General features: G+C 36.6%; 1 protein-coding gene across 1 annotated transcript in view; it reads left to right on the top strand.

Annotated features, from left to right (window-relative positions):
- The window catches only part of RNF17 (ring finger protein 17), a 48,948-nt gene that overhangs the window by 5,651 nt on the left and 17,788 nt on the right, over positions 1–25,509 (top strand). The window contains exons 6-25 of the mRNA XM_061457727.1: positions 894–974; positions 2,349–2,449; positions 3,194–3,365; positions 4,748–4,824; positions 5,690–5,764; positions 6,876–7,150; positions 8,337–8,414; positions 10,987–11,145; positions 11,762–11,951; positions 12,415–12,580; positions 13,912–14,102; positions 15,041–15,179; positions 15,654–15,807; positions 16,500–16,615; positions 18,540–18,672; positions 19,317–19,422; positions 22,085–22,306; positions 23,252–23,402; positions 24,416–24,534; positions 25,304–25,394. Of these exons, the coding sequence (XP_061313711.1) occupies positions 894–974; positions 2,349–2,449; positions 3,194–3,365; positions 4,748–4,824; positions 5,690–5,764; positions 6,876–7,150; positions 8,337–8,414; positions 10,987–11,145; positions 11,762–11,951; positions 12,415–12,580; positions 13,912–14,102; positions 15,041–15,179; positions 15,654–15,807; positions 16,500–16,615; positions 18,540–18,672; positions 19,317–19,422; positions 22,085–22,306; positions 23,252–23,402; positions 24,416–24,534; positions 25,304–25,394 (2,796 nt within the window). The remainder of the gene's footprint in view (positions 1–893; positions 975–2,348; positions 2,450–3,193; positions 3,366–4,747; positions 4,825–5,689; positions 5,765–6,875; positions 7,151–8,336; positions 8,415–10,986; positions 11,146–11,761; positions 11,952–12,414; positions 12,581–13,911; positions 14,103–15,040; positions 15,180–15,653; positions 15,808–16,499; positions 16,616–18,539; positions 18,673–19,316; positions 19,423–22,084; positions 22,307–23,251; positions 23,403–24,415; positions 24,535–25,303; positions 25,395–25,509) is intronic.

Here is a 25,509-nt window from a genome sequence, read left to right as displayed (position 1 = left end):
TCCATAATGATGTATGTGACCAATGAGTCTCTCTCAAACTGTGGGCAGCACATCCTTTCACTTACACCAGTATCTGGTCAGATGCAGAACTGTTTCAGGTTTTTGAACTCTAAGCCTGGATTTCTCTCTAATGTGTGTTTGTTCTCTTTAACACTAGTGAGGAGTCCTTTACAAATTAGAGATGTTTGTATTTTGGCTAGGTGATCTGGTTGCCTGATAGTAACAGACTTACACAACACCATCCCTGACTCTCTGGTGCCTTCCCAGCTCATGATACCATTTTGCTTTTAGCAAAATAACCAGCACTCTTTAACACTAGCTTTAGTAGTGCCAGTAACAAAATAAAGACATTTCTGTATGTACATTTGCTTTTGTGCCAATTCATGTGCAAGTATTTTATTGTCCTTTCTCACATCAGCATAACACTGGGAATTTATTATGTTTGGATTTTTGTTGGTTTTCCCCAAATGATACTCCTAAATATTTTTTTTCTAAGCTGCAGTTTTCCCGTTCTTGAATCTTGCATGTTTTCTTTGCTTTCTTTTAGTAACTTTATTTTGCTTTCCTTCATGTACTATCTTTTTTTTTTTCCCTCATGTACTATTTGGGGTTTTTTGTGTTTATGCAGGTGTGCAAATAAGTTGCCTGTATTTAACAATCAAAAATTTAGAACCGTATTTCGGAAATACTGCAACGTAAATGTGTTCGGTGTAATTCAGGTGAGCTCAGTATTTCGACCTGTTTGTGGGTATAGAGCTGCTCGGAGCCTTACAGAGATAATCAACCACATCAAATGCCTCTTTGTCAAAATGGCAAATGTGTCTAGCCCATCTCTAGCCCATGTCTTCTAGTCGTACAGGCAACTTCATGTTCATTGGCAAATCTTTCCCCAGGACAGCAAAATTACGGAAGATATTGATGAAGCTTTGGGCATAGCTATTTGTAATCTCCACCACTTACATGATGCAAATGAGGTGGGTGAAATAAATCATTAACTACTAAATTCTGTCCTTGACTGAAGCTTTTTGTTGTGAGTAGTCGTGCATTAATATGCTATTTAAACATGCTTTTACTGCCTTCATTTTGATACCTTTTTTGTCCTTCAACTGTTTGCTATTTCTGTTATAGCAGAAATAATATACAGTTTTAAACTCCAGGCTGTAGTAGTCTGTAAAAGAAGTACATGAGCCTCTCCATAATCTAAAGTCAATAGGTTATTCCATGTATTTAGCAGAATCATATATATGTTGGTCATTAAGTACTGAACTCTTTTTTCATTGAGTCAGGGCAAAATTCAGCACTTGTTTTTGCTGTAGCAGCTGTGCTGACTTAGTTTTTTCGTGCCTCTTCCTGGAGTTAAAGTGGGAAAGAAATTATATGGACCACAGAAGTAGTAATTCTGACAGACACAATATGTAAAATGTGTAAATCAAGTAATGTATTTTTATGCACAGTATAAAATATAGGAAGAATCCTAAAGTGCTGGATGATGCTGTTAAAAGGTTTTACTCAGTAACCTATAGTACACCAATGATAATTATTTTATTTAAACTTAACTCTTATTAAATGCACTGTGGAAAAGCTTACAGTTCTGTCTTTGCCATTTCTTTACGAGTATTCTAAGATACCAAGACACAGAAGTGTTTAATGATCCAAAAGCTTAAAGCAAATTCAGCCTAGTAAGTGGCATGACATGTACTTAAAGCCTGTTTCCCATTCCCTTTCTTGTTTTGTTGCAGTGGCCAATCTGCCAGTTAAAGTTATGTTGAATACCTAATTCATACACTAACAGCATCTCATAAAAACCTACCACTTCGGCGGCTCTAATAAAATAACTCATGCACGTGCAACTGGGGTCTTCCAACAGCTTTTCAGCAGAGGCAGAGAATTGCCAAAGCATTTCTGCATTACTGAGATTTTTTTTTTTTTCCATAGTCTCTTCATTAAATGTAACTATAGTAACAAAACTGATGCTTACCAGGGGAAAAAACTTATGCACACAATGAGTTTAAAAAAACCCGGTAGAACTCTTAGTGTGCTGTGTGTGGTGCTGCATTAGAATGTCAGCTAGTGAAAGTGAGACAGGGGGTTCAAGATCTATGGTTTCTTGACTCATAGATCTAAGGACCTCAGTTGAGATGAGGCTTCAGACAGTGCAAACAGACGAGGAAAGGGATTAATGAGCTATAATTGGTTTAAGTGACACTCCTAAGTGTCTTACGTGGTTTGGTGTCACTCTTTTCTGCTGAGAGTATTGATCACTGTCTTACTCTTTATTGCTTCTCTTCTGAATTAAAAAAAAGAATAAAAATAATAAATGCCTGTTTATTCAATACTGAACAAAACAGATGCTGAAATACTTGGAACTGAAAGTGAAGCAGGATGGAGACAAAATTGCAGAAACTGCAGATAGAAAATTTGATGAACTTACTGCTTCTCTGCTCTCAAGGTAGTGTAGTAATCTGGTTTGTAGGATGGAGTGGTCAATTACTTTTATCAAGAAGTTGTTTCTAGTTCAAATAAAAGAATTCTAAATAAAATTGTATTCCTCATAGGGGTATGTCATAACACCTGTTCAGTTTCTGGGTAGAAAAAAACTAGCTTATGCAGCCTCTGCTCTTTAAAAAACAAAAATAACTTTGTCTTGATGATGTTGGTTTTCCAAAATGGCTCAGTTTTGGGCAGTTTTGATCTGGTGGGGGATCAGCAAGAATAACTTTTTTTTTTTTTAAATTTCAGCACATTTTAAAGCTGATAGAAGCCTAGTGACCCTTCATTTCTTCACTTCAAAAATGAATATTTAAGGGGTAGAAGAGTGTCAAAGCTTACGATTACAGGAAAGTCTCTTGAGAGTTGGGTTTAGTATCTTAATAAGCTGAATTGTAAAAGCCAGCTGTTTTCAGTTGGGTGTGCATGAAAGTATCAGGAGGCTTGGATGGAAGAGTGCTTAAATGTTGAATAAAACCAGAAATGTTTCTCCAGTTGTCTTTTCACTGTGAATTCTTAACTTTTGTGGCTCCTCTGAATATCTAAGGTTTTCCATACTTTCCACTTTTCAAGCTTTGAGAAAAATTGTATTTCTGTGTGAGATATATCCACTTTGTATTGTGGTATAACCGGCAGTTGTGTGTTCAGGTGAAGTTTGTACAGCTGAGGGCATAATAAATTCTGAAAAATCATGTTTTTAATACAGGAAAAAGAAATTATGTGCAGAATTAGTGAAGAGTGTCAACAATTACAGTGCTGGTATTGCAAAAGCTAAGGAAGTCATTGAAGAGAAGAAAAAGTGCTTGATTGGTGTTGTTAGGATTGCAGAGGAGTTGAAAGTTACACCTTCTGTAAGAACCTATTGTGATCTTGCTCAGGTAGTTACATTCTTGCACTGTGAAAAAAATTTAATGAACATACTCAAGTTTGGATTGAACGGTTCTGTGATGTGTCTTACAACTTTGTTGACTTCAGTACTGTAGCAGTAGTGTGTTCTTACCCCACCTCTACACACACACACACACACACACACACACACACACACACACACACGCAGAGTTTATATTTAGTCTTAGTCACAAATTAGGGTCTGGTGATTGATGTGAAACAAAAGAGATGGTCCCTGCCTTGAAGAGTTTGCTGTCTGAAACAGCAAATGGAGTGGGAGGACAGGAAAACTGTGGCATGATACTGATCAGTGAAAGGGCACTTTCCTCATTACTTTAGGAGTCTTGAGCCTTTCCTGCTCCAGGGCTCTCCAACCCTCTCACTGAACTATTCCAGAATTAATAGCCACACTCTCCTGATCCTCTTGATCCCAGGCCTTTACTCCTGTTCTTCACCCCCATAATACCTGCTGCCCATAGAAACCCATGCTACCTCGTGTGTATCAGACCAAAAATCCATCCTGTGAAGTCTCCTGTCTTTGATGAGAGAGGAAAAAGTGCTTAGAGGAAGAAGTGTTCAGTGAGTACCGGAAGCTGAAGGTTAAGGATTTTATAATTGGTAGGATACATCAGGTTCATTACACTAAATAAACATTGCCTTATTCTGTATAAGCTTGTGCAACACTTCCTTGAATGTCTTGATAATGCTTGTAGCAGTGTGCCTGTGTGTGTACATGTTTGCATTATATGTATGTATTCCTATGCAGTGGCAATGAGTTGCACATTTTAATATTTAAAATGAGATGTATATGAATTAGCTTCATTTTTTTTTCTAAACTTGCTACCAGTTATTTCATTTGCAGCCTTTGTAGTTTTTGTGTTGGGAAAGATAATGAGAAACTGGTCTCATAATTTTTTGAAGTAGTATGGTTTTTAGGCTGTTCTGTTTCCTGCATCTGGTTGTCACATTGCATATGAAGAAACATAGTGTTTCTCATCTGACCCAGAAAAGAAGTTTAATGCCTCCTTTTTTTCTGCCATTTTTCCTCTGTCTTGCCCAGTTTGACTTTTGGGATCTGGCACCCACCACTGTCCTCTTACTTAAAATCACCTTCTCAGCAGCTTTTCATACAAAAGGAAAATCTGACTTCTGCTTACATGCTAACATTACAAAATCACTAGCCATTAGGTCTTAACAACGTAAGAAGACATAATTGAGACCTGGCTACTGGCTGTTAATGAGGAAACTATATTTTTTTTTTTCTGTAAAATTAAAGATGTTATACTCTGGCTTTGTTATGTTGCTGATAATAGGTGCCTGTAAAATGTGCTTTTTGTATAATAGGAGCTAAGACTGTACTTCTTAATTTCAGGTTATTTATAATTTAAAGCTGCCAGTTGAGGACGAGCTCTCAATAGTGAATAGCCTGAAGGAAAAAATATCTCCAAGGTAAATAACTGGAATAGGAGGTAAACTGGGAGGTAAATGGATGTACTGGTTATCTCAATTACAGAAACTGTTAGTGTAACAGTTAAGCTGCAGAAATCAAACTGCTTCACTTACCTTTTACTGAAGAACTACTAGTTCAGATGAACATAAACTCATCACTAACAATATGGAGTAGCCCTCATCTGAGGTATTGGGGAAAAAGCACATGTGGTTTTCTGCTACGTAAACATATATATGCATTTATAAAATTCTTGACATATTTCTGCCACTTTTAAGCTTCCACTCCTTTCCCTTATAAGCAGAAATTAATAGGGGCAATAATGGCTTGATTTTTAAAAAACAAAAAATTATTTCTCACCTTCAGGAAAGACTTAAATGCTTCTTTTGGGACTACTTAAACTTCAGTTTTCACAAATTGCTTATTATAACTGGACAGCAAAGCTAAGAATTTGATACTTAAAGTTCTGCTAGCCTAAAAAGTCTGTTAGCTTCAAACAATACTTTCATCAATGAAATAGCTGTTTATTAGTGTAACAGTAAGTGGAACAATAAGAACATTTTGGACTTCAGTTAACTTCATTGAGCTTAACTGAGTGTAGGTGTGAAAACTCAGTAAGTAAGTGAATGTTGGAGTACTCTGCATTTGAGAGAGAGAAAGCAAAAAGCAAGAGTGTTGTAAATATGAATGTGAAGATAAATGAGCAACTAAATCTGTTGTTAATAGGAGTGAAAAAATGAAAATGGAGTAGGTAGTTTATCTGTTATTTTACCTCTCCATTAATAGTGTCCTGAAAAATATCATACATTGAAAAATGTCAGTGATTTAGGTATTAATTTCATCTTCTGTAATGTTTCTTCTTTCAAGATTCATCCTGAACACTGATGAGATTATGTCTTTGTTAAAAAAATTGGGCAGGATTGAATGGGGAACAGCAGGGCAGTAAGTATGTTTTTAATAATATATATATACAGTAATTCTTCTATTCTTGTGGTTAAATATGTATTGGAGATTAAAACAAAAAAATACTTGTATGTGCTTATGGGTTTCTAAGAATGTAATGAAACAAGGCAAAACTTCAGTTGCTTTTCTTTTTCAGCTTTCCACTTAACTCAGTGTTTCAGTTCTGACAAGTTTTACTTGTTTCACCCAACCACATTTCACTGTATCACTTAAGTTATCAAAATCTTGTTACACTATATGCTTTTCAGCTTTGGCTGGCATTGAATGGTACAATCATAGAATTCTTTAGTTTGGAAAAGACCTTTAAGATAATTGAGTCTGACCATAAACATAACAGTGGCAAGTCCCCCACTAAACCGTGTCCCTGAGCACCATCTGCATGTTCATACTACATGTACTAGAGATGTTTATCATTTCAGCATATGAAAATTACTTCATGTCAGTGTAAATAGCTCTCTAAAATAAACAAAATACTGAGATTTACAGTCTTTCCACTTTAGAGTTTAAATACTGATTTTTGTCAAATGCCAAAAAAATTTACTTAAGCTGTTGTTTAAAAATTACAATTATTAGTCCCTTTATTTATTTCTTCCTGGAGTCTTTAAACTAAAGAAACTAGAACTTGAGAAACTAAAATGGAGTTGCAGTTAGGACTGTTGTAGTTAGCACTGGTTATGTTAAAAAAGGCTTATTTGCATACTGTAATATTTGAAAGTCCTGTAGATTACAGTGAAGAGTAACTGTACAGAAGCACCTGACATCCCTTTTGGTTTTAATGTGAGCTATCTGTCACATTAACCTTTCTTGCAAATATAGTATTTGTGCCTGTGTTCTCTGATCATTTAAGCGGGTGTATTGAGCTATGGCCAAGAATGTGTCATTTCTGTGCCAATCAGGTTTCAGAATCGTATTACTGGTTATTGTCTTGGTATTCAAATATTTAACAGTTTATTTCAGCTAGCACTTACGAGGTGCTTTCTTAACATGGTGATGTGTTCTTAATAAAACTTACGCTTTGACTTACATGCTTTTGGAAAAACAAAGTGGATTTTACTAATTTGTCTCCAAATAAATGTTTTCCCCAAAACAGTGAAGATAATGGACAACACACTCGTATCCTTGATGACAAAGAAGAAATACGAGACTGTGATAGTCAGTACTCTGTACAGAATATTTTTCCATCATGTAACAGAAAAAGTAAAATAAAAGCTCTTGCAAATAAACTCGGTGTTCACAAAGTGGGAAATACTCAAGAAATAGAAGAAACACTTCCTATGATACACGAGCAGAATATTCCTGCTCTACCCAAGACTCCTTCCAGCCCTGATGTCATAATAGAAGAAATATTTGAAGATGACGTGGAAAGTAAGTTTTTAATACTGGATGTGTTCAATGTTCCATTCTTGAGCCTGATGTTATTTATGTGGTTTATATGATGTTGTGTGTTTGTAGTTATACTTGGCTTGTATGAATTCTTTAATGGTGCCTGTGTTTCACTTTATCCTTTGAGTTAGTAGAATTTCTTTTTTGTCCTCTTTCAGCTTAGCTTAGTGAAAACTCTCACAAGTTTGCTCAAAGAGGGGTCATAAATTCCTGTGTTTGCCTGGATAATTCTCTTTGACTCTTAATTACTACAGTCCATCTTAGAGTTTCTGACATTGGCTGGAGAATGCTCTTCTGGCAGTTCTTTGGCTTCCTGAATCTTCTCCCAGGGTGTTGTTCTACTTGAACTGTCAATAACTTAGCTTCTTCAGTTTGTCAGATATTGCCTGGACTGTATGAGTAAGCATGTAGCTAACAGGTCCAGGAAGTGATTCTTCCCTCTGTTAGGCTGTTGAGAGTAGTGGAGTACTGTGTACTTAATGTGAACTACTGTGCCCAGTTTTGCACCCTGCAGTACTGTAAATCACTCTTATATTGGAGCGAGTCTAGCAGAGGCCACTAAGCTGATGCCTAGGAGGTGCTCAGGGATAGGGCTAAAGGCATTAGGAACAAATTGGAATACGGAAATGCCAATGAGATAATGACGTGGGGGAGGAATAGATAGATATGTCTCACAGTATAATTAAGATGCTTAACGTCAGAGCATTCTGCATTCACAACATGCCTAGAAAATGTGTGTCGTTAGTAATGCTTGAGGAGAATGAGAGAGAGGGTAGGGGTGGTGAGAGTAATTGTAGTAACATACAGCTGTGATCAGAGTGAAGTAGGTTTCAGAGCCTGGGCACAACTGTCTAAACCAGTGTATTTCAGAATCCCAGTGGACTTCACAAACCTCTTACTGGAACAAAATTCCTTCAAACTGCAGTATTGTATGAGTTTTGCATGTCTTGAATCCAAAACTTTTAATGGTGGTTCTGTAATCTGGGAATTAGCATGCAGGCTGGCCACTGCACATAGTCACTGTGTATGTATCTGTTCAGTCACATCAGATAGGAGAATTTTTGCTGTTGGAGTATCCTTGCAATACATGCAATGTCTCTTTACTGTATTTGCTGCATTACTACCTATGTATAAGTGCATTGTGCCTTTCTTCTAAAATAATGAACAGCATTTCCCACAGAATGTCATGCTGATGAACAGAAGAAGAAACTCTTTGAGAAAGAAGTGCCTTTTCAACACAAAGCTGGTTAGTGGCTTTCCTGTCTGGTAAATGGTTTAGTTTAATAGGGATCCATCATCTAGGTCGTGAGAGCAGATACTGGAATTAGTTGAAGAGTTGGACACATGCATTAGCATTCTAGTTGTGATCAAGAATGTACTAGGAAGCAGATCTGACCATCCCTAGTTAGCATGTATTTGCTCACATGTAAGAGCAGAGTTTGAGTACATGATTCTGTTACAGTTAAAAGTAGTCTGGGAGATGCTTGCAGTACAAATGTTATTTTTAGCACAAGCATTTTTCCTCTGCAAAAGCACTCCCTGATCTGCTTTCCTTGCTCGTGTGAAGACAATACTGTCTTACAGTTTACTATGAAACCACGTAATTGGAAGATGCAGTACAGGAATTACCAAGCAACTCAGCACTTCCAGTGCTTCTCAATACTTGGCAGATATTTGACATAATGATAGCAGTGCCAGCTGTGAACAGTGGGACCCATTTCTTAGGTTGGTAGTTCATATACTGAATTTTGAACTGTTGCCTTGTTCTCCGTCCATCTGTGTTTGGTTTTCTGAATTACGAGTGAACCAGAGAAACTGAGGAAATAAGTTACTTCATTCAAAAATTGTGCAGGCACAGTTCATGTGGTGCTTTGAGCTTTGCTGATTGTTGAGTATAAATAGTAATGAAAGTGGAAGAATAGAGGCTGCAGTATTGAGGAAGAAGAAAACTGACCTAAGAAGTTGACATAGAAGAACAGCTGGGAAAAGATGTGCCTTAATCTAGGACATAAAATAGTTGTAGTGAAGAAAAAAGATAAACTGCTTTTTATTATTTGTTGGTTGGGAGTTTCTTTAACCTCGGGGTCATGTAAATATGCTTTCCTGGTGACAGTTTCTGGTTCCATAACTTGAGAATTCACTGGCTTCTCGTAGTGGGACTTGCTTGACAGTGTTATAGAAGTTGAGCAGTTTAAGTCCATAACAGATTCTTCAGAAATAAGGTGTTAGCTGAGAAATTCTCCCAGTGCCCATACTGAAGTTAATGTGGTATGTGCTCACCCTGTATTAGATATCAAAAAACTAACATGGAGAAACACCTCACAGCTGTCACAGTTGTGTGGTAAGTTTGAGCCTTACCAGACATTTAAATTAGACTATTTCTCATGTGTATTTTAAGAGATTAAGTGATCACAGATTTACTTGATTGGTTTTATCAGTAATATGCTAAAATACATACTGTGTGCAGTATTGGATTTTTTTGGATTATGGGAAGCATAATTTGAAGTTTGATATAATGAGTTTTTCATTCTGTCCTGGTAGTAGGGCTAGTTATCAGACATAATAAATATTTGATAAAATTTTCAAATCCTTTTCAGGCAGCTGTGGTTTGTTGGGATGTTTTTGGTTTGCATTTAGTTTAAGGAACATGCTCAAACAGCTTAAAAGCCTTCAGTGATCCAGAACTTGCCTAGTTCGTGACACTTTTTTTGGCTGGAGGTATCAGCCTCTGCTTGATCTAGTGAAGTGCCTGTCAATACATGCTTTTCCGGGTCTGCTTACGGTAGCTGAGTCATCACATCATTGTAGATGGTGACCAGGAGTGATACAGAAGAGTTAGTGTACTTGTAGGTGAAAGCTTTCAAGTCATTCAGACTTGACATTCAGACATTCAAGACATTTTACTGAGATACCGTATTTTCCACTGGAAATGCTGAAGAGTAATCTTACATCTGTTCTGGACACTGCATTTCCTGAACTTCCAAGCACAGTCATGTGTACATGGTCAGTATGTTTCAGGTGCCAGGTTCTTTGTACCATCTTCTGCCACAATTAGCTGTAGCTCAAGAGATGGGCACAGAGATGGCAGAGCTCTAGAATGCTGCAAATCTGTCTGTGTCCTGATCAGTCATGAAGATGGCATTGGATCTAGATGATGCTGTCCACTCTTTGCAGGAGGTTTTGTGATGTAGAATACTTTGTGTAGGAATTGAGTTGCTGGGCTTCTAAAACCATCTGACCTATTCAGCAGCTTGCATGAGTAGAATGAGAAACCTGCATTTTAGATCCAAAATTAAGGGAGGTACCTGCAGTACAAAGGATTTGGATGCTTAGTAAGAAGTACTGAGTTTTTTATGCAGGGATGTCTCTTGGCTAGCTTTAGGTGTTTATGAGTTACACTGAGTAACTATACAAAAGTGCCTGGCATACTTGTTCTTAAATGTGTCTTAATCTCTCGAATTTGCCTTCTAAAAGCTTCTTATTTCTCTGTTGAATAGAGGGAATGTGAACTCTGAATTTCCTACTTAAATTCAGGCTACCACTTTGCAAGCAGTGATAGCCTGCTTTCAGAGTGGTTTTTCTGTTGTGGTTTTGTTTTTTTTTTTAGTGTAGCATAAGGGAGGTAGTTTAAAAAAGCAGATTTAGCCAGAAAACAAGCATGGTATCTAGTTTGAAACAAGTGTGAGCAAACTTGTCAGATTAAGAGCTTTTTGAGCTAATGTTATCATGATTAATGCAACATAAACCTAATCTCATGTCTAATAATATCTGTTGGAGTCACTTGGAGTGTTCAGTTATCTGTTTTCTGCCTTACTCAGGTTTGACAGAACTAGTGTTTGTAACCCATGTTATAAATCCATGCCACTTCTATGTTCAGAGATACACACAGAAGAGAGAAGCAGGGGTTTTGGAGAAGAAATTGAAAAACTACTGTAATAAGAGTTCATCTATCTTGCCTTCAGATGTTTTGGAAATAGGTAAAGTACTGATTTCTAAAGGGCTACATTAGAATTGTAAAATGGTTTGGATTGGAAGGGTTCCTAAACATTATCTAGTTCAAAGCCCCTTGTCACAGGGGGATTCTTTCCTTACTTCAGTAAATTAGCTTTCTCTCATGCAAGCAACATTCCCTTGAAGTTCACTAACTGGGTAGAAACTATTCTCAGAGTAAAAACCAGAGACAGCAATATATTGCTAAATCATTAAAAATCTCTTCTAGCCCACATGTTAAATGTTACTCACTTCTAGAAGGTGCTTAGAAACCTGATAGGAAGTATGTGATAGCTCTGAACTTCAGTGGGTTTTCACCATTATTAAGAGGTACAGAGTTTCCCAGAAATTACGTAATACAAGGCAAACACCTCCTAGCGGTACAGATATTGTGTAAATGAACGTGGGGAGAAAGCTTCTGGTGGCTGTCAAGATAATGTTTCTAACGTGTTTTGTGTGTTTATTTTAGCAGTAGCCCATTTACTCTCTCTGTGGAAGAGGGGCAACAATGGAACATTATGCAGAACTGTAATAATAGTCCCGGTATGACTTATCTTCAAATACTGAATTTTTTCTTTTTTTTTTTTATTTGCTTCTGTGTAGGTGCTAGAGCTTTTATTAAGAGTAAGGAAACTGGAATGTGGTGCCGTGGAACCATCACTGATTTAATTCCTCTAAAAAGTGAAAATGAGAAGGAGCCTTGTGGTCCAATAAGATGCAAAGTTTGTGATATTGCGCTGCTGGAAGCATTCCTGTTTGATTTTGGGAGCTCTATAGTTCTAATTTTCTCAGGGTATGTTTACAGAGAAGGTTTCTCATCTGCAGTTGATTGATGTTAATCAGAAGGATCATTACTAAGAAGTCCTCCATCAGCTTCACACAAGCAGATAATCGGGTACCCAAATGACACTAACATTCTATACATACGTATTTCCCACAGGAATGTGGCAACGTATTTAAGTACACAACTGTACAAGCCTCCACATGTTAAAATACTTAACTTAGACTTGAATTGAAAAAGAGAACCTGAGTCTTCAATGTTAAGAAAAAAAAAAGGCATTTTGTTGAGACTCTTAATTTTGTTTCAGTGACATGACATCATGCCAGTTACTGGAATAATGACCTCTATTTTAAGTCTGGGGTTTGGTTTGGTGTAGGTTTTGGTGTTGGGCTTTGGTTTTTGCTTTTTTGGGTTGTTGGATTTTTTTTTTTTTTTACTTTCAAGCTTGCACTGCTTCTACTCCCTTTGACAATAGGTATGTCCCTGCTGAAAGGCCTGAACCTGCTACTCTCCAGACTATTGAAACAGATGACATTAGTTTGTTTATAAGAAAGCCTGATCAGAATATTGAGGCAGAACTTGCAGCTGTTCCTCCGTTAGCAGTACGGTGTTCATTGAAGGATGTTGTTCCCAAAAATGCAGTAAGTAAAAGCTGTTTGTACTATTTCAGGATATTTTTTCCTTCTCCTAAGATTTATACTGAAGAACTTAAATACATAATGTACATAGATCTTGTTCCAGTATAAACAGAAGGAAATTCAAGAGTACAGGGTGTATTTTATTTAAAAGAAGTTAGATAATCTCTTGTTAAAAAAAAAAAAAAAAGTGGGTTGAGTACTTTCATTGGAAAGGAAATGAGTTTATAGCAGTCTGTCTTTAAAAGCCTTTGGGTTTACAAATACGTCAGGCTTAAATCTCACTGCTCTTACTCTAGGCATGTTCTCCTGTCAAATTTAAAAACAAATTAAAGAACTGGTATTTCATGGCTGGCTGATAACTTTATGTAAGTAGTAACTTTTAAAAACCATCCAAACAGAAGAAATTGCTTCAGATTTTTTAAGGGGATCTTCAGCAATTGTCCTTTGTAAATTTTTTTTCTTTTTCTGCCACTATTGAAAAGTTACTTTTTTTGTTTCAGTATAGCAACAAATAAAGTACTGTCAGCCTTTATTCGCTTAGAAAAGTGACATATTTTGCAGCATTATTTTCTTCAGTATTCACTTATCTATTAGGCTCTCTTTATTTTTGCCACATTCACATGGGATTTAATTATGTCCAAAGCAGCTGTGCATTTCTGACTGTGTAACTGCTGGTTGGTTTTGTGGGTTTTCTGTACCAGTCTCATGTTGTCTGAAATAGCTTTAAATAGGAAGGATCAGAAACAGTTTTTACAGGTGTAGGTAAAAATCCTTCCTTCTATGTGCTGTTAACACCTAAAAAGCACAGATTTGCAGTATCAAGTGAGAAGTGCATTAACTTGATCCAAAATAAATAAATTCAGACAGGCTTTCTCAAGGTAGATTAAATGTCAAGGAGGATATTGTGGAGAGGAGGAATGTGTTAATTGACCAAACTATGTTATACATTTGTAGAAAGACACAAAAAGATAAGAATAGATTTTGAAACAAATCGGGAGAGCAGAAATGTAAGTATTATATTAAACAGCCTATGACAATTCTGTTTTATCTATCAGAACAATCAGAGGGGATGAAATTTTGAAACTTTAAAAGAAATGTGGTGAAAACTGCACCCTTTTGATCTGACTCAGCTATGTACACATAAAAAACCTTACAAATCCATTATGCAAGAATAGTGTTGTCTGGGCTATGGATAGACAGTCTTAACTGTGTTCAGTATTTCATCTGCTCACATGTCTGTGCTCTCTTTCTTGTGTATTTTTATTTTTATTTGTAATTTTTTCTTTTAACATTCTCTGATATCTTCCGTAACTTTTTATTTCTTCCTAACACAGAGTGAAGGTTGGGGAGAGAAAGCAAACACAACATTTTTAGGAATGGTAAATAACAAAACAGTTTTAATGACCATATTTAGAGAAGAGGATGGTGTTCTCATTGTGGATTTGAAAAAACCTCCATTTAATAACATATGCAGTAACATGCCATTGTCTCTCAAGGATGCATTAGTTTTTTTAGATTTGGCAAGGTATGTGTTTTTCTTTAGTTAATACTTTTATGCCATAAATTATAAAGCATATTACTTGTGAAATTTACCAGGCAAGTTGGTTTTGAGTGTCTGATACATTAATCTTCAGCCATACTTGTTGATACCCTTTTTTCACCTGCACTAGTAAGCACTGTGGTATAAATTTGTGCCCTAGTCAGGGTTTTAGTTAGATAATGAACCTTATTTTAGAAAATGATAACATTTAAATTTCTGTGCAAGTTTGAAGAACGGGGGGTAAAAGGTGTCTTGCCATGGACAGAAAAACGTAAAGAAATCAGCCTTTTATATGTTTGATTTGGATGGATGGCAGTGACAGATTAGTCACCACATCAGAACCGGCCATGTGATGTGATGCATGTAGCACAGCAAATAGGAGGAACAGCCATAGGGGGTTAAGGACAGAGGAGAGCTGCTTTGAAAAGGATAGTGGAAGAGGCAGGAAATGGAGAACAACATGAGTGTTTTGGTGTTTGGGTACAGAGGTACAGCATGCAAATCTGTAGGAAATTGTTTTGCTGCACACAAAGAAAGGTCTTGGTTTATATTTGAGGATAACTACTTATGGTGGTGAGAACAGTGAGAGATGATTTTTTTACTGCATCACTATTTCTCAGGTAATCGCTTTTTCTCATGAGTGACGTAAAGGAAATCTTAAAGTGTTTTGCTAGTGGATTCTAGTATTTTACTTACAGCATTCTTTTTAAGTTTTGTGTGAGGAAAACAGCATTACAAAGAATTGCCTGCACCAGCTGTGAGGAGGAAAGTTGAAGCTATTCATACAAATATGAATCAAACTATTTTTATAAGACCATTCTGTGAGGGTTTTTTTGTGAGAAACTTGACATTTGAATGTAAAAAGGTTCCTTCTCTGCTAATTTTGACATTATTTATTCAGGATTTTTTTTTTTTTACCTTAGGTATAGATCTCAGCTTCCCAATCAGTTAGAAAATAATGCCATCTTAAAGTACAGTCCACCAAAGCTTCCACAAGAAGGCGAAGGCATCTGTGTCATAGTTTGTCACATTAATAGTCCCAGTGATTTCTATCTGCAGTTGGTAAGTTTAGAAACAAGGTCTATTTAAATAAAATTCTGACTGAATATTTTAATGCTGAGTTACTTGTACTCCATATTAAATAAGCTACGATTTCCATTAATTTCTGTCAGTTGTTACCAGTTTTTGGATTCGTAGAATTAATAGATCCAATTCAATTCCTACAGTCCTAATTAATCCTAGATTATTTGCATGAATTCTTAAAATTCCAGGAAGTTAACTTTTTTTTATGTTGCATAGTTAATTCCTATATGGGTATGTAGTGTTCTACTGTTCACAGTGGTGATTGAACAGGGCAATAGTCAATGTTTCTTAGGCTTTTTAATTTACATATTCATAACCACTGTTAAATCTGGGGGAAAGACTAGAAAGTACACTACTAGAAAAAGTGTCCCTTAAAAGAGCAGATACCCTTAAGCAAAATAAAACAAAATGCAACATCTGGTGTCTATGTATGTTTTGTTTTTCTTATTTTAGAGAGAGAGTCCAGATTTTTTAGCTCTTTCAAAGAAAATTCAGGAGGTATATAAACGTGACTATGGGAAAAACATGCAAATTGTCCACCCAGTTGAAGGACAAGCCTGTGTTGCAAAGCAGGAAGATGGGAATTGGTACAGAGCACAGATTACTGGTGAAGTACTGATTCTTTCACTCTAATGCTAGGTGGCAAAATCAGGTATGGTACTAGATCAGAGTCACACATTGGATATGAACAGTGGCAAACAGCTGTTATTTTTACTAGGCAGTCATAGACTACCAGGTAAATGCATAAAGTCAGTAGCAGCAATTCATGTTATATTCTTTTGCTATTAATGGAGTGGTTTATACATTTTTTTTTTTAAATGAGAAGCAGTATACTTAATTTTCTATGTATTATTGAAAATCTTTATATAATTAAATAATGTTTCATCTAATTTAATGTATAGGTTTATCTGTTATAGCCAACCTCTGTGGTAGCTAATGCAGGTTAATAATTCTCCATTGTAATTTTAAACAGGAGGGGGAATGTACTTGTGCTGACCTCTCTGTTGCCTGTATGGGCAGTGTAGCATGCCTGTATCCTTCCATGTCTACTTGGCCTGTATTTAGTGTGCCAGTGTCTCATACAGTCATTGGAAGGGGGCATCAAAGTGCCAGCTGTCATTTCAGGAACCCAAAAGAGCTGGCTCTTAAAGGATATAGTTTTTTAATCGGGTTGTAGAAAATGTGGTATTTTAGGATTATATGGTGTAAATGTTGATTTTTGCTCTGAAATTCTGGTGCTTTAATCTGCATCAGGTACTCCATTTTTTGTTTTAGTAACTTGGGTTGTTTTACTTGAAGGGCTGCCAAGTCATCAAGAAGTTACGGTGAAGTATGTTGACTACGGCAGTGTTGCTAACTTAACTCATAAAGACATACGTAGAGTAAAAAAGGAGTTTCTGAGCTTTCCAGAAAAGGTAAATTAGTGTTTGCCCAGATTAAATACTTGGAATTAATAGAATCTCAATGCATGAAAGGGGAAGGAGAGGATTGTTAATATTCTGAAGTAAATAAAAGGGTAAGCAAGTTTCTTTTCATATGGGTTTATGATGTGATTGGTCTTAACATGGTTTGGGTGCACATTATGTAATTCAGTTTTCAATGAAATCTAATGTTAGCTTGTGGTGGGGAGGTATATATATACATTGTGTGTGCTTAATTCATTTACCTTCTTTTACTCCAAAAAACAAAGTCATTTTCGCATTCTTTTACTTTCAAATGGTAATCTAATGATGGTCTTAAGAAAAAACAAACACAAGCACAAAAGGTTCTTGTTTGGTTTATGGCACTTAGAGTTTGGTGTTTTCCTAACTTTAGGTATGGTAGGAGTTTCCCTCTTTTGACAAGGAGAAAGAAAACAGTGGGGAAGGCAATTGCAAAGTATTCTGTCAAATAAAAAAAGCACTTCAGTAGGAAGCAATTATTTTTCTTCAGCTGTTTATTTGTTGGTTCCGGTTACCAGTCATGATTATGCTAAACTTTAAAACTTCCTATGTTTTATAGAGGGCATTTAACCAGTTGTAGGCAACAGAAGTAGTGATGGTTGTATCTAAAGTTGGCCAGTATCTACTGAAAATAGGATTTAATTGTTTATATTATGAGTAATAACTGGAGAAAGTTTCAGCCAAAATAATTGAGCCTTTTTTGACAGCAAGGAAGAGGAAACATTCTGAAAATGGCAAAATGTTCTTCCTTTTGCAGAGTCTTAACGCTTCAGATCAGAGCACCTAATGGATTAAATAAGGGTGTTGGGATTTTTGCCATGTTAATCCCATTATTCCAAATGATTGCTTGTTATTAACCAAATATAAGTCCTCATAAAAATCTGCTAAGTTTGTCAGCTCTTGAGTACCTGCTACTAGGCCTCTTCACTTTGAACATAAAGGAGAAGGGGCTAAAGAATCTAAGTTGTTTGTTTAAGAGATTTGAATTAGGCAATTACAAGAGAAGTTGGACTTTCTTCAGCACATTAACACAGTTTGTGTGTTATTGTTAACACATTTTAATGGACTTGGATGGTGCAGAAATCTTGGCTAAGCCTGGCATAAGCAATGCTTAATGTAGTGTTGGTTTTGTCATCCACAGCTCTTCCTTTTAATGGTTATTTAACCTGTCAGTCTTTATTTTCATATCTGACTGCCTGGGACCTAAGAATATCTGCACAAAACATTCGTATTTCTATTGTCTTTTTTTTCTCTTTTTTTTCCCTCATCTGTGTTACTCTCTCCTTCAGCGCAATAAAGAAGAAGGAAGAAACAATGACATTCACAGTTAATTTAAAATAAAGTCATAGTGTAGCATAGTTTGCAATAAAAATGCTAAACAAAAATTCTAATCAAAGTACTTCATCTCGTTTGGCTTCCTTTGTGTCTCTTTTGCTTTTTTATGTCTCCTAATTAACACCTCTCAAAAATCTGGCAGGAATTTTCTGATATAGGAACTATGGTGTCTCTGTGTTTAGTGGTTCAGGTTTCTACAATGGTTTAATAACGTTGATATTAGATGCTCCAGTCAAGATTATTGCATCATAAGCAAAGCAGGATGAAGGCTTTCTTTATCACTCTCTGCAGTAATCTTTGCTGATCTCTGCACTAGTTCTACGCCTAACCATAAAGGGAGGCAAGGAGAAGTAAGGCCTTTCTATTTCAGCAAGAATGTGTCTGAATTTGAGGTTCATGCTCAGGTGATGGGGGTTGTCATCTAAAATCTAGCATTGGTAATGTAGAATCTTGTCATCCTGTCGTCTTGTCCTGCATGAGTGCAGAGCAAAGGCTGTGATTTGGCTGTAGTGAGATGGTCTTGATAGGTGATGGTAGATACATAATTTGAGTTATTCTTTAGGCAATTAGGTGCAGGCTGGCTTACATTGAGCCTTATAAAGGGGCAAATGAGTGGAGCAGAGAAGCCAAGGAACGATTTGAAGAAGTGCTTGAAGATAAACTTACAGTGTGTTCAGTTGTTGGTAAGTTATCAAGTGTGTATTAATTTGTTTATTATTAAAATGGCTCAAATGTAGAAACATGGACTTTTAAATAGTATTTACTTGAAATGCTTATGTTCATTCTTACAACAGGTAGCCTGGAGTGAGAATATCTAAACATGAACTAATTGGAAGAGGCATGACAGATAAAACTGACAAAAGCTCTGTTTATGTCATCCCTTACAGTTCACACCAGCATTAAGGGATAAAAGTATCCTGGTTATCAAGACGGGCTTGTTTCCAAAAGCACTAGCTATCCTTGACTCTTAAATATTAGTAGCTGGGAGTGTGATCACTGCTGCTCTAAAACATGGCGAGGGAGGGATTTCAGATGACACTTACATGCCTTAGCAGGATTTTTCTCAATACAATACCATTTATTGTTAATATGTAGCTAGTTATTTTTCAGTGCCTGTGGAGTGGTTTGGAAACCATATTATTGGTGTACTTTAAGTTAATCTTAATAGTGGCAAGCTAAGCCACTATTGTTGATGCTCAGAAACAATTCTTTTATAAATCAAATGTAATTTTAAAAATTCTGTATTTTAGTACCACTTGCCATGCCTTCAAAACCATAAATTGTCCTTTTATTGTCTTTGATCAGCACTAATTATATTATTCATTCACAGAAATTTTAGATAACATCTTATCTGTTGAACTTTTTTACTCCTCTGCTGTTCATGGAAGAAGATTTAGTATTAACTGTCAGCTAGTTAAAGAAGACCTAGCATCCAACATACCTGGGTAAATACACTGTGCATAACTGAGAATATTTGGAAATACTGAATTTGCGTAACAAAATTACTTGCTTTAGTATGTCACCCCAGTGGCTGGAATTTAGCACATTCATTACAAATCACATTCATCAACTGACATGTTACAGAGCATAACTTTGCAGTTTGGCATAATTGAATTCTCAGACTAAATCTTGCTGAACATAATCTATTGAAATTGTAATTGACTCAAAAACTGGAGATTAAATGTTTATAACATACTTGCAGTGTACTTAAGTTCCAGATGTTCCCGAACTGCTTATCATTAAGGTTCCCATTCCCTTGTAGTAAGACAAGAAATAGCACTTTTGTGTGTTTAACTTGCACCTGAGGTAAGTCATCTCTTTGGAAGGTCTGCTACTAGAAAGCAAATAGTCTCTATAACCAGCTATGACAGCAACGGACAGAATTGTTGGGAAGCCTGCTGGGGGAGATGAGACTGATAAGCAGATAGCACTGCTGCATTTAATTTGTTGGCCTTTTAAAAAGATAACTCATGGGCTGTATTCATGAAAATCAGTAATTTTGCTTTCATTCATTATTTTTGAATACTAAACAAAATAGAAAAATTGTTAAATAGAAATGGTTTATTCCAGAAGGGAATCCCTAAATTTGCTTTTTTTCAGGGGGAGGCAAATAAGTGCATTTTCATTTCTTAGCCAGAAATACTACTAAATCCTAGCAACAGTTTTCTTTTACTGGTTTTAATTTTAACTCAGATTTTTGTAAAGTTAAGTATCTTTATTTAAACTGAAATGCTGAATTGTTACTGTCACCAGGGTATTCTGTTGTGTTGCAACTATACTTAGATGTCTGCTTATGATCTGCAAACAAGTGCAAACTTAAGTAACAAACTAGTACAAGACAATAAGAGCAGGACACAATGCTCCTTTGAAGCTGACTTGCTGACAAGCAAATGTCAGTAACCTTACTCTTGCATTGGGATAGGAAGTAGTCCATACAGAATTCCAGGAAGAAACTGTGGAGTCTGAAGTTCATTCTAAATTATTTTTTTCTGATGTATCTGCTATGATAATGCTATACTGGACTTAGTAGAGAGGTGGTAGTAAGACGTGTAATGTGTTTCACTTGGAAGAGCTCTCTCTGGCTGATCGCCTCTGTCCTTTTCATAGTTCAGACTTAGTTGTTGTCAAGATATGCGCTTTTATGAGCTGTGGTGTTCATTTCTTTCCTAGTTCTACAAGTTAGCTGTTTTAACCAGCACTTCCCAAATACCTGCCTCAGGAAGGTTCACATAAATAATTTTGTAGCAGTATGTAGTAGATGATTCAATACTTCGTCACTGTGGAATTTTCTCTCTGGCAGAGAAGTTCGTTTCCTTTATGGAAGGAAAAGACAGGTGGTAGATCTCCGAAAACTGGGAAGAGTTTCTTCCAGAGGCCCAGAAATGGCCAGCAGTTAAACTGAGGCTTGCTGTTTCCTTTAGTTCTTGATTTTTACAAGAAAGCAGTTCTTCTGCATAAACAGGTGCTTTTGCAAGCTGCAGTCTCTTGCATCTCTAGTTGTCATAATTCACAGAGACTTGTACTAAGCTGGGCTGTGGCTCAAAATACGTACCAGCCAACTCTTGCTGCTGGGATTTATTCTGTCCAGTTCACACAATTTAACACGTTTTCATCAAGATAATACCACAGCTATGCTTCATTCAGTACTCAGCTGTTAGACCAGTTGCGTTGCATTTGTTTTCTCAGGGTATGCCAGAGAGGTAAATCATAAAATCATAAAATAGTTTGGGTTGGAAAGGACCTGAAGATCATCTAGTTCCAGCCTCCTGCTATGGGCAGGGACACCTTCTGGACACCAGCCTGGCCTTGAGCACTTCAGGGTTGGAGCATTTGCAAATGTTCCAGTGCCTCACCACCCTCAACAGCAAAGAACTTCTTCCTTATATCTAACCTGACCTTCTCCTGTTGAAGTTTAAACCCATTACCCCCTGTCCTGTCACTGCGGTCCCTAATGAAGAGTGTTTCCCCAGCATCCTTGTAGGTCCCCTTCAGATACTGGAAGCCTGCTATGAGGTCTCCACACAGCCTTACATTCTCCAGGCTGAACAGCCCCAACTTCCTCAGCCTGTCTTCATATGGGAAGTGCTCCAGGCCCCTTATCATCCTCGTGGCCTCCTCTGGGCTTGTTCCAACAGTTCTATGTTTCACTGAAGTTAATATCCTTTATTTCTGAAAGGAATATTTACAGAGAAGTTGAATGTTGCAGCCTTTACTCAAAGGCAACACAGCTTCCCAGAAGCATGATATTAGTAATTCTTTTAAGCCAGGCACAAATGTTAATGTTCAGCAGCCCATATGTGTCAGGCTTGCTTTTCTGCTGACAGGCCATATTGCATAATGCTTTCATCTGATAGTAGAATCTGCAAGGATATCTTCTGAAGAAGAATAAAAATGTTACTACCATGAGTGTTTCAGAAATAGCATTTAGAACTGATTTTGTCTTTTGCTGGGGGGGGGGGGGGGCAGGGGTCTACTTTTCTGAGTTACTCTTCATTCAGCCCTCTTGAATGATTCCTGTCATGTTGAAGTGGGATTATTGAGCTCTTTTTTCATTTTGTTTAAAATGTGTTTAAACTTTCCATTCTAAGTATTTTATTTTTTTTACAGGTATGTTGACAGTACTGGTGTAGAGCCTAATAAAATATGGAATCTTCCTATAGAAGAAATTCCTAAAACCTTAGAAGCTTTAAATCCTATAGACATGGAATCCATGGATGAAGCAAATCTCAGATTGCTTTGTAATAAACAGCTACAAGTGAGAATTAGTCATGTTGTGTCTCCTAGTAAAATTTTTGTACAATGGCTGTCATCAGAACATACACTGAAAAGGTACTAAAATTCTAAGAACTTTTCTCAAGGCATTTGAATGATAAACTGGTGAAGTATAGCTAGAACAAGCTCTGATTACGGTTGCATTTGGTACTGGGTACTCTTAAATCCTGTTGACTTTATATGGCTTCATTGAGCAAAGTATAGGAACAAAAGACAAATGGACACTATGTTGTGGTTTATTAACTATTTGTGATTTCAAATTAAGTATATGATCTGACTCCTATTTCAAATCAGCCTAAATGTAGTAAGTATTGGGGTCTGACGAATGTAGCACTATCCAAAATAATGAAGTCTCTCTGCTTGCTTTTCTCCTCCCCATTCCTTCATTAGAAATCTTATTAAATAATACTGGTATCCTAAGTCATAGAATTCCAGTCAAGTATTTCTTTCCACACAATTCTAATATGTTGCTAGAAAAGTTTGAAGGCAATTTCTAGACATAGTGTATCAGCCTTCCTTTGGTAAATATTTAGGTAACATTTAGATAATAGTGTTTGAAGATAGTGAAATGGAAATGTCATTGCTTAGTGCAACTTGCTTACTTCCTGCCTCTTCTCATTTTTTCATCTTTTTACTTTCTTGCTTGTAGCTACCTAAAGTCCCATTGAATTTGTCATGACACTCATTTAGTGTCATGATACTTTTCAAGCTGTTGCGAGAAAATAGTGCATCTTTCAAATAGTGCTATATAGAACAGTAAGGATCACTCAGATTAAATCCGTTGTTTAAAAAAACATGATAGCTTTACAGAATTTTAATGAGATCGCATGTGTTTTGAAGCCCCATTTCATGTTTTTCTAACATGCCATGAAGGAAAACAATAAAATACTGAACAGTTAATAAAATTTCAGTGTATGCTAGTTGAACAGCAATTGACTAAATAAACCTTTTATTCACTGGATAAAATTATACCACTAGAAAAGGAGTTTTTTTGAATGTTAGTTTACAGGAGAAGATGGCTGCCATCTACAAAGAAGTCCAGCTCCATGTCGTGAAGTGGGAAAGTGGAATGCACTGTGCTGTTTATGTACATGATTTGAAACAGTGGCAAAGAGGTCAAATAAGCAGGATTGTCTCTGAAACAAGTGCAGAGGTAAGCCTTGTAACAGGGTTCAAACTTGTATTTCTAAAGTTTGTAACCATTCATTGATTAAAATAATGTCAAATCTTTACTTCTTCTTTGCTAATATTTTCTCGGAGCCTTTTGCTTTTACCAAGAGTTTAAGTTATTTGTATGTTGCTGCAAATAAGGTACTGTCTCACACCTTTAGCAGGGAACCTGGGAGCTCAGGAATGCTCATGAGGTTGACTATGTGTATGTTTACACTACACTTCGAAGCATGGCACAGATTCCCATGCTATAACCTAACAGTTTAGCTTAGATTCCAGAAGCTGCATAAACCTGAGGGTTGTCACATTAATTCAGACTTAATGATACTTGCTAGAAGATGGAGCCAGTTTAACTGAGTGCACCACTACAGGAACACATGTAGTCAGGCTGTTGCTTGGGCCCCGAACAGATGGTGATGCACTGTGCACTTAAATTTAACACTTCCACAGTAACTTTTCACACAGTGCTGCTTTAAACATGCATTTTGTTGCACTCATTTGGAAAGAAAAAGGAGCATCAGAAGAGGCATTTCAGGAGTAGATCACAACTGCTTGCCTCAAATGTAGGAAGCAGAAATGGGACTTTTTATACTTCTGCTTTGCATCATCTGCTTTTTAAGGCTAAGAGCCCTCAAAGAGCTATTGAACTATGTCAGACTAAAAAGCAGTTGGTGGAGGGGAGCTGTTTCAGTATTCCTAGGTCTACAGATATAAACTCTGCATAACTGAAGCACATCAAAATAAATTTTCTTACTCAAATAAGAGCCTCTGTAAAGTTGTTGCTGTTTGAGCATGTTTGTGTGTTTTGTCCTCTCAGTACACTGTGGTGGTTATTTGTGTTGTGTGATGAAGGACTTCAGTGTAAAGTCCATTCGTTGAATGCTGATAATATTTGAATTTTGTTTACCTGTTCAGGCATGCTTCAATTTACCGTTGTTGCAGATAGCTCTAAGAGGGGCGTTTTTTTTGTTTCAGCGTGTTTCTTATCTGAAACAGGTAATGCTTTACGATTCTGGAGCTGAAAAAACAGTTGATATCCACTGTCTAAGAAAACTTGAGGAAAGTATGAAGATAATTAGGACATTAGCAATTGAATGTTCCTTGGCAGATATAAGGTAGCTTTTCTCATATACTGAGTAGCAGTATTAGAAACAAATAATGACATAACTTCATATTTTCCTGTGTTAGCACTGATTATCTGAGATTATCTTAAGTAGTTTGCTTTTTGGATAAAGAAGAAATAAGATGGTGGCTGTGATTATAAAAGGTTGGGTTTTTTTTCCTAAGGGTTATTGCTACATACCACTAAAGCAGAAGTCATGCTACAAATAGAAATAGTATTCATAGGGTTAATTATAAAATCCTGGGCCAGTGGTAAAGATTTTTCTTGTTTCACTGAATGCTTTTTTCCTTGGCTCAGAATTTGAGATGAATCAGATCTCATGAAAACGTACAGGACTTAGACTGTAGAAAAGAGAACAGGCATATTCTCCCATGCATTAGTTTGTGTGACTTCTGCACTGTGAAGGAAAACTAACTATGTTTGTAATACCCATCCCCTGACTGACTATAAAAAGCCTAATTTCTAGATGAAGTATGGATTTTCCTTCATTCTATTAAGGCAGGTATACTTCTGGAACTCACAATCCTCATTTTGAAATTTTGGGATTGTGTTTTTTCAGTTCTTCCTGTCAGATAGATCCAGAGATTAGTAACCATTTCTTTTTACTGTTGACTGTAACAGAGATTGTCATCTTTTCTGTGACATTTCAAGTAGTTAAAAACACAAAAAATGCAGATCTCAGTTGAGGGAAGGCTTTCTGGTTAAGCTCAGGAGATGCCAATTTCTCATGTACTAAGGGAGATTGTAATTTGTTCTGTTAGACCAACAGGTGGAAGCGCACAGTGGACTGCAACAGCATGTGAATGTCTAGATGATTACTTAACTGGGGCAGAAGTAAAAATGATTATACAGGTTTGTATTTGTAGAATTTCTGTCAGGGTGTCATTTCCCCCCCCCCCCCCCTAAATATTTCACTGCTCAAAAAAATCTGAGTGGAACTGGCATAGATTGCTGTTTGCTTTGCAGG

The sequence above is a fragment of the Pezoporus flaviventris genome, unplaced genomic scaffold (genome assembly GCF_033815535.1).
Source record: "Pezoporus flaviventris isolate CSIRO_AGI_PZ_B2104156 unplaced genomic scaffold, CSIRO_AGI_Pfla_v1 ptg000025l, whole genome shotgun sequence".
Taxonomy (NCBI): Eukaryota; Metazoa; Chordata; class Aves; order Psittaciformes; family Psittacidae; genus Pezoporus; species Pezoporus flaviventris.
Note: the sequence above shows the minus strand (reverse complement) of the source record. Positions and strands in the feature narration are given on the sequence as shown.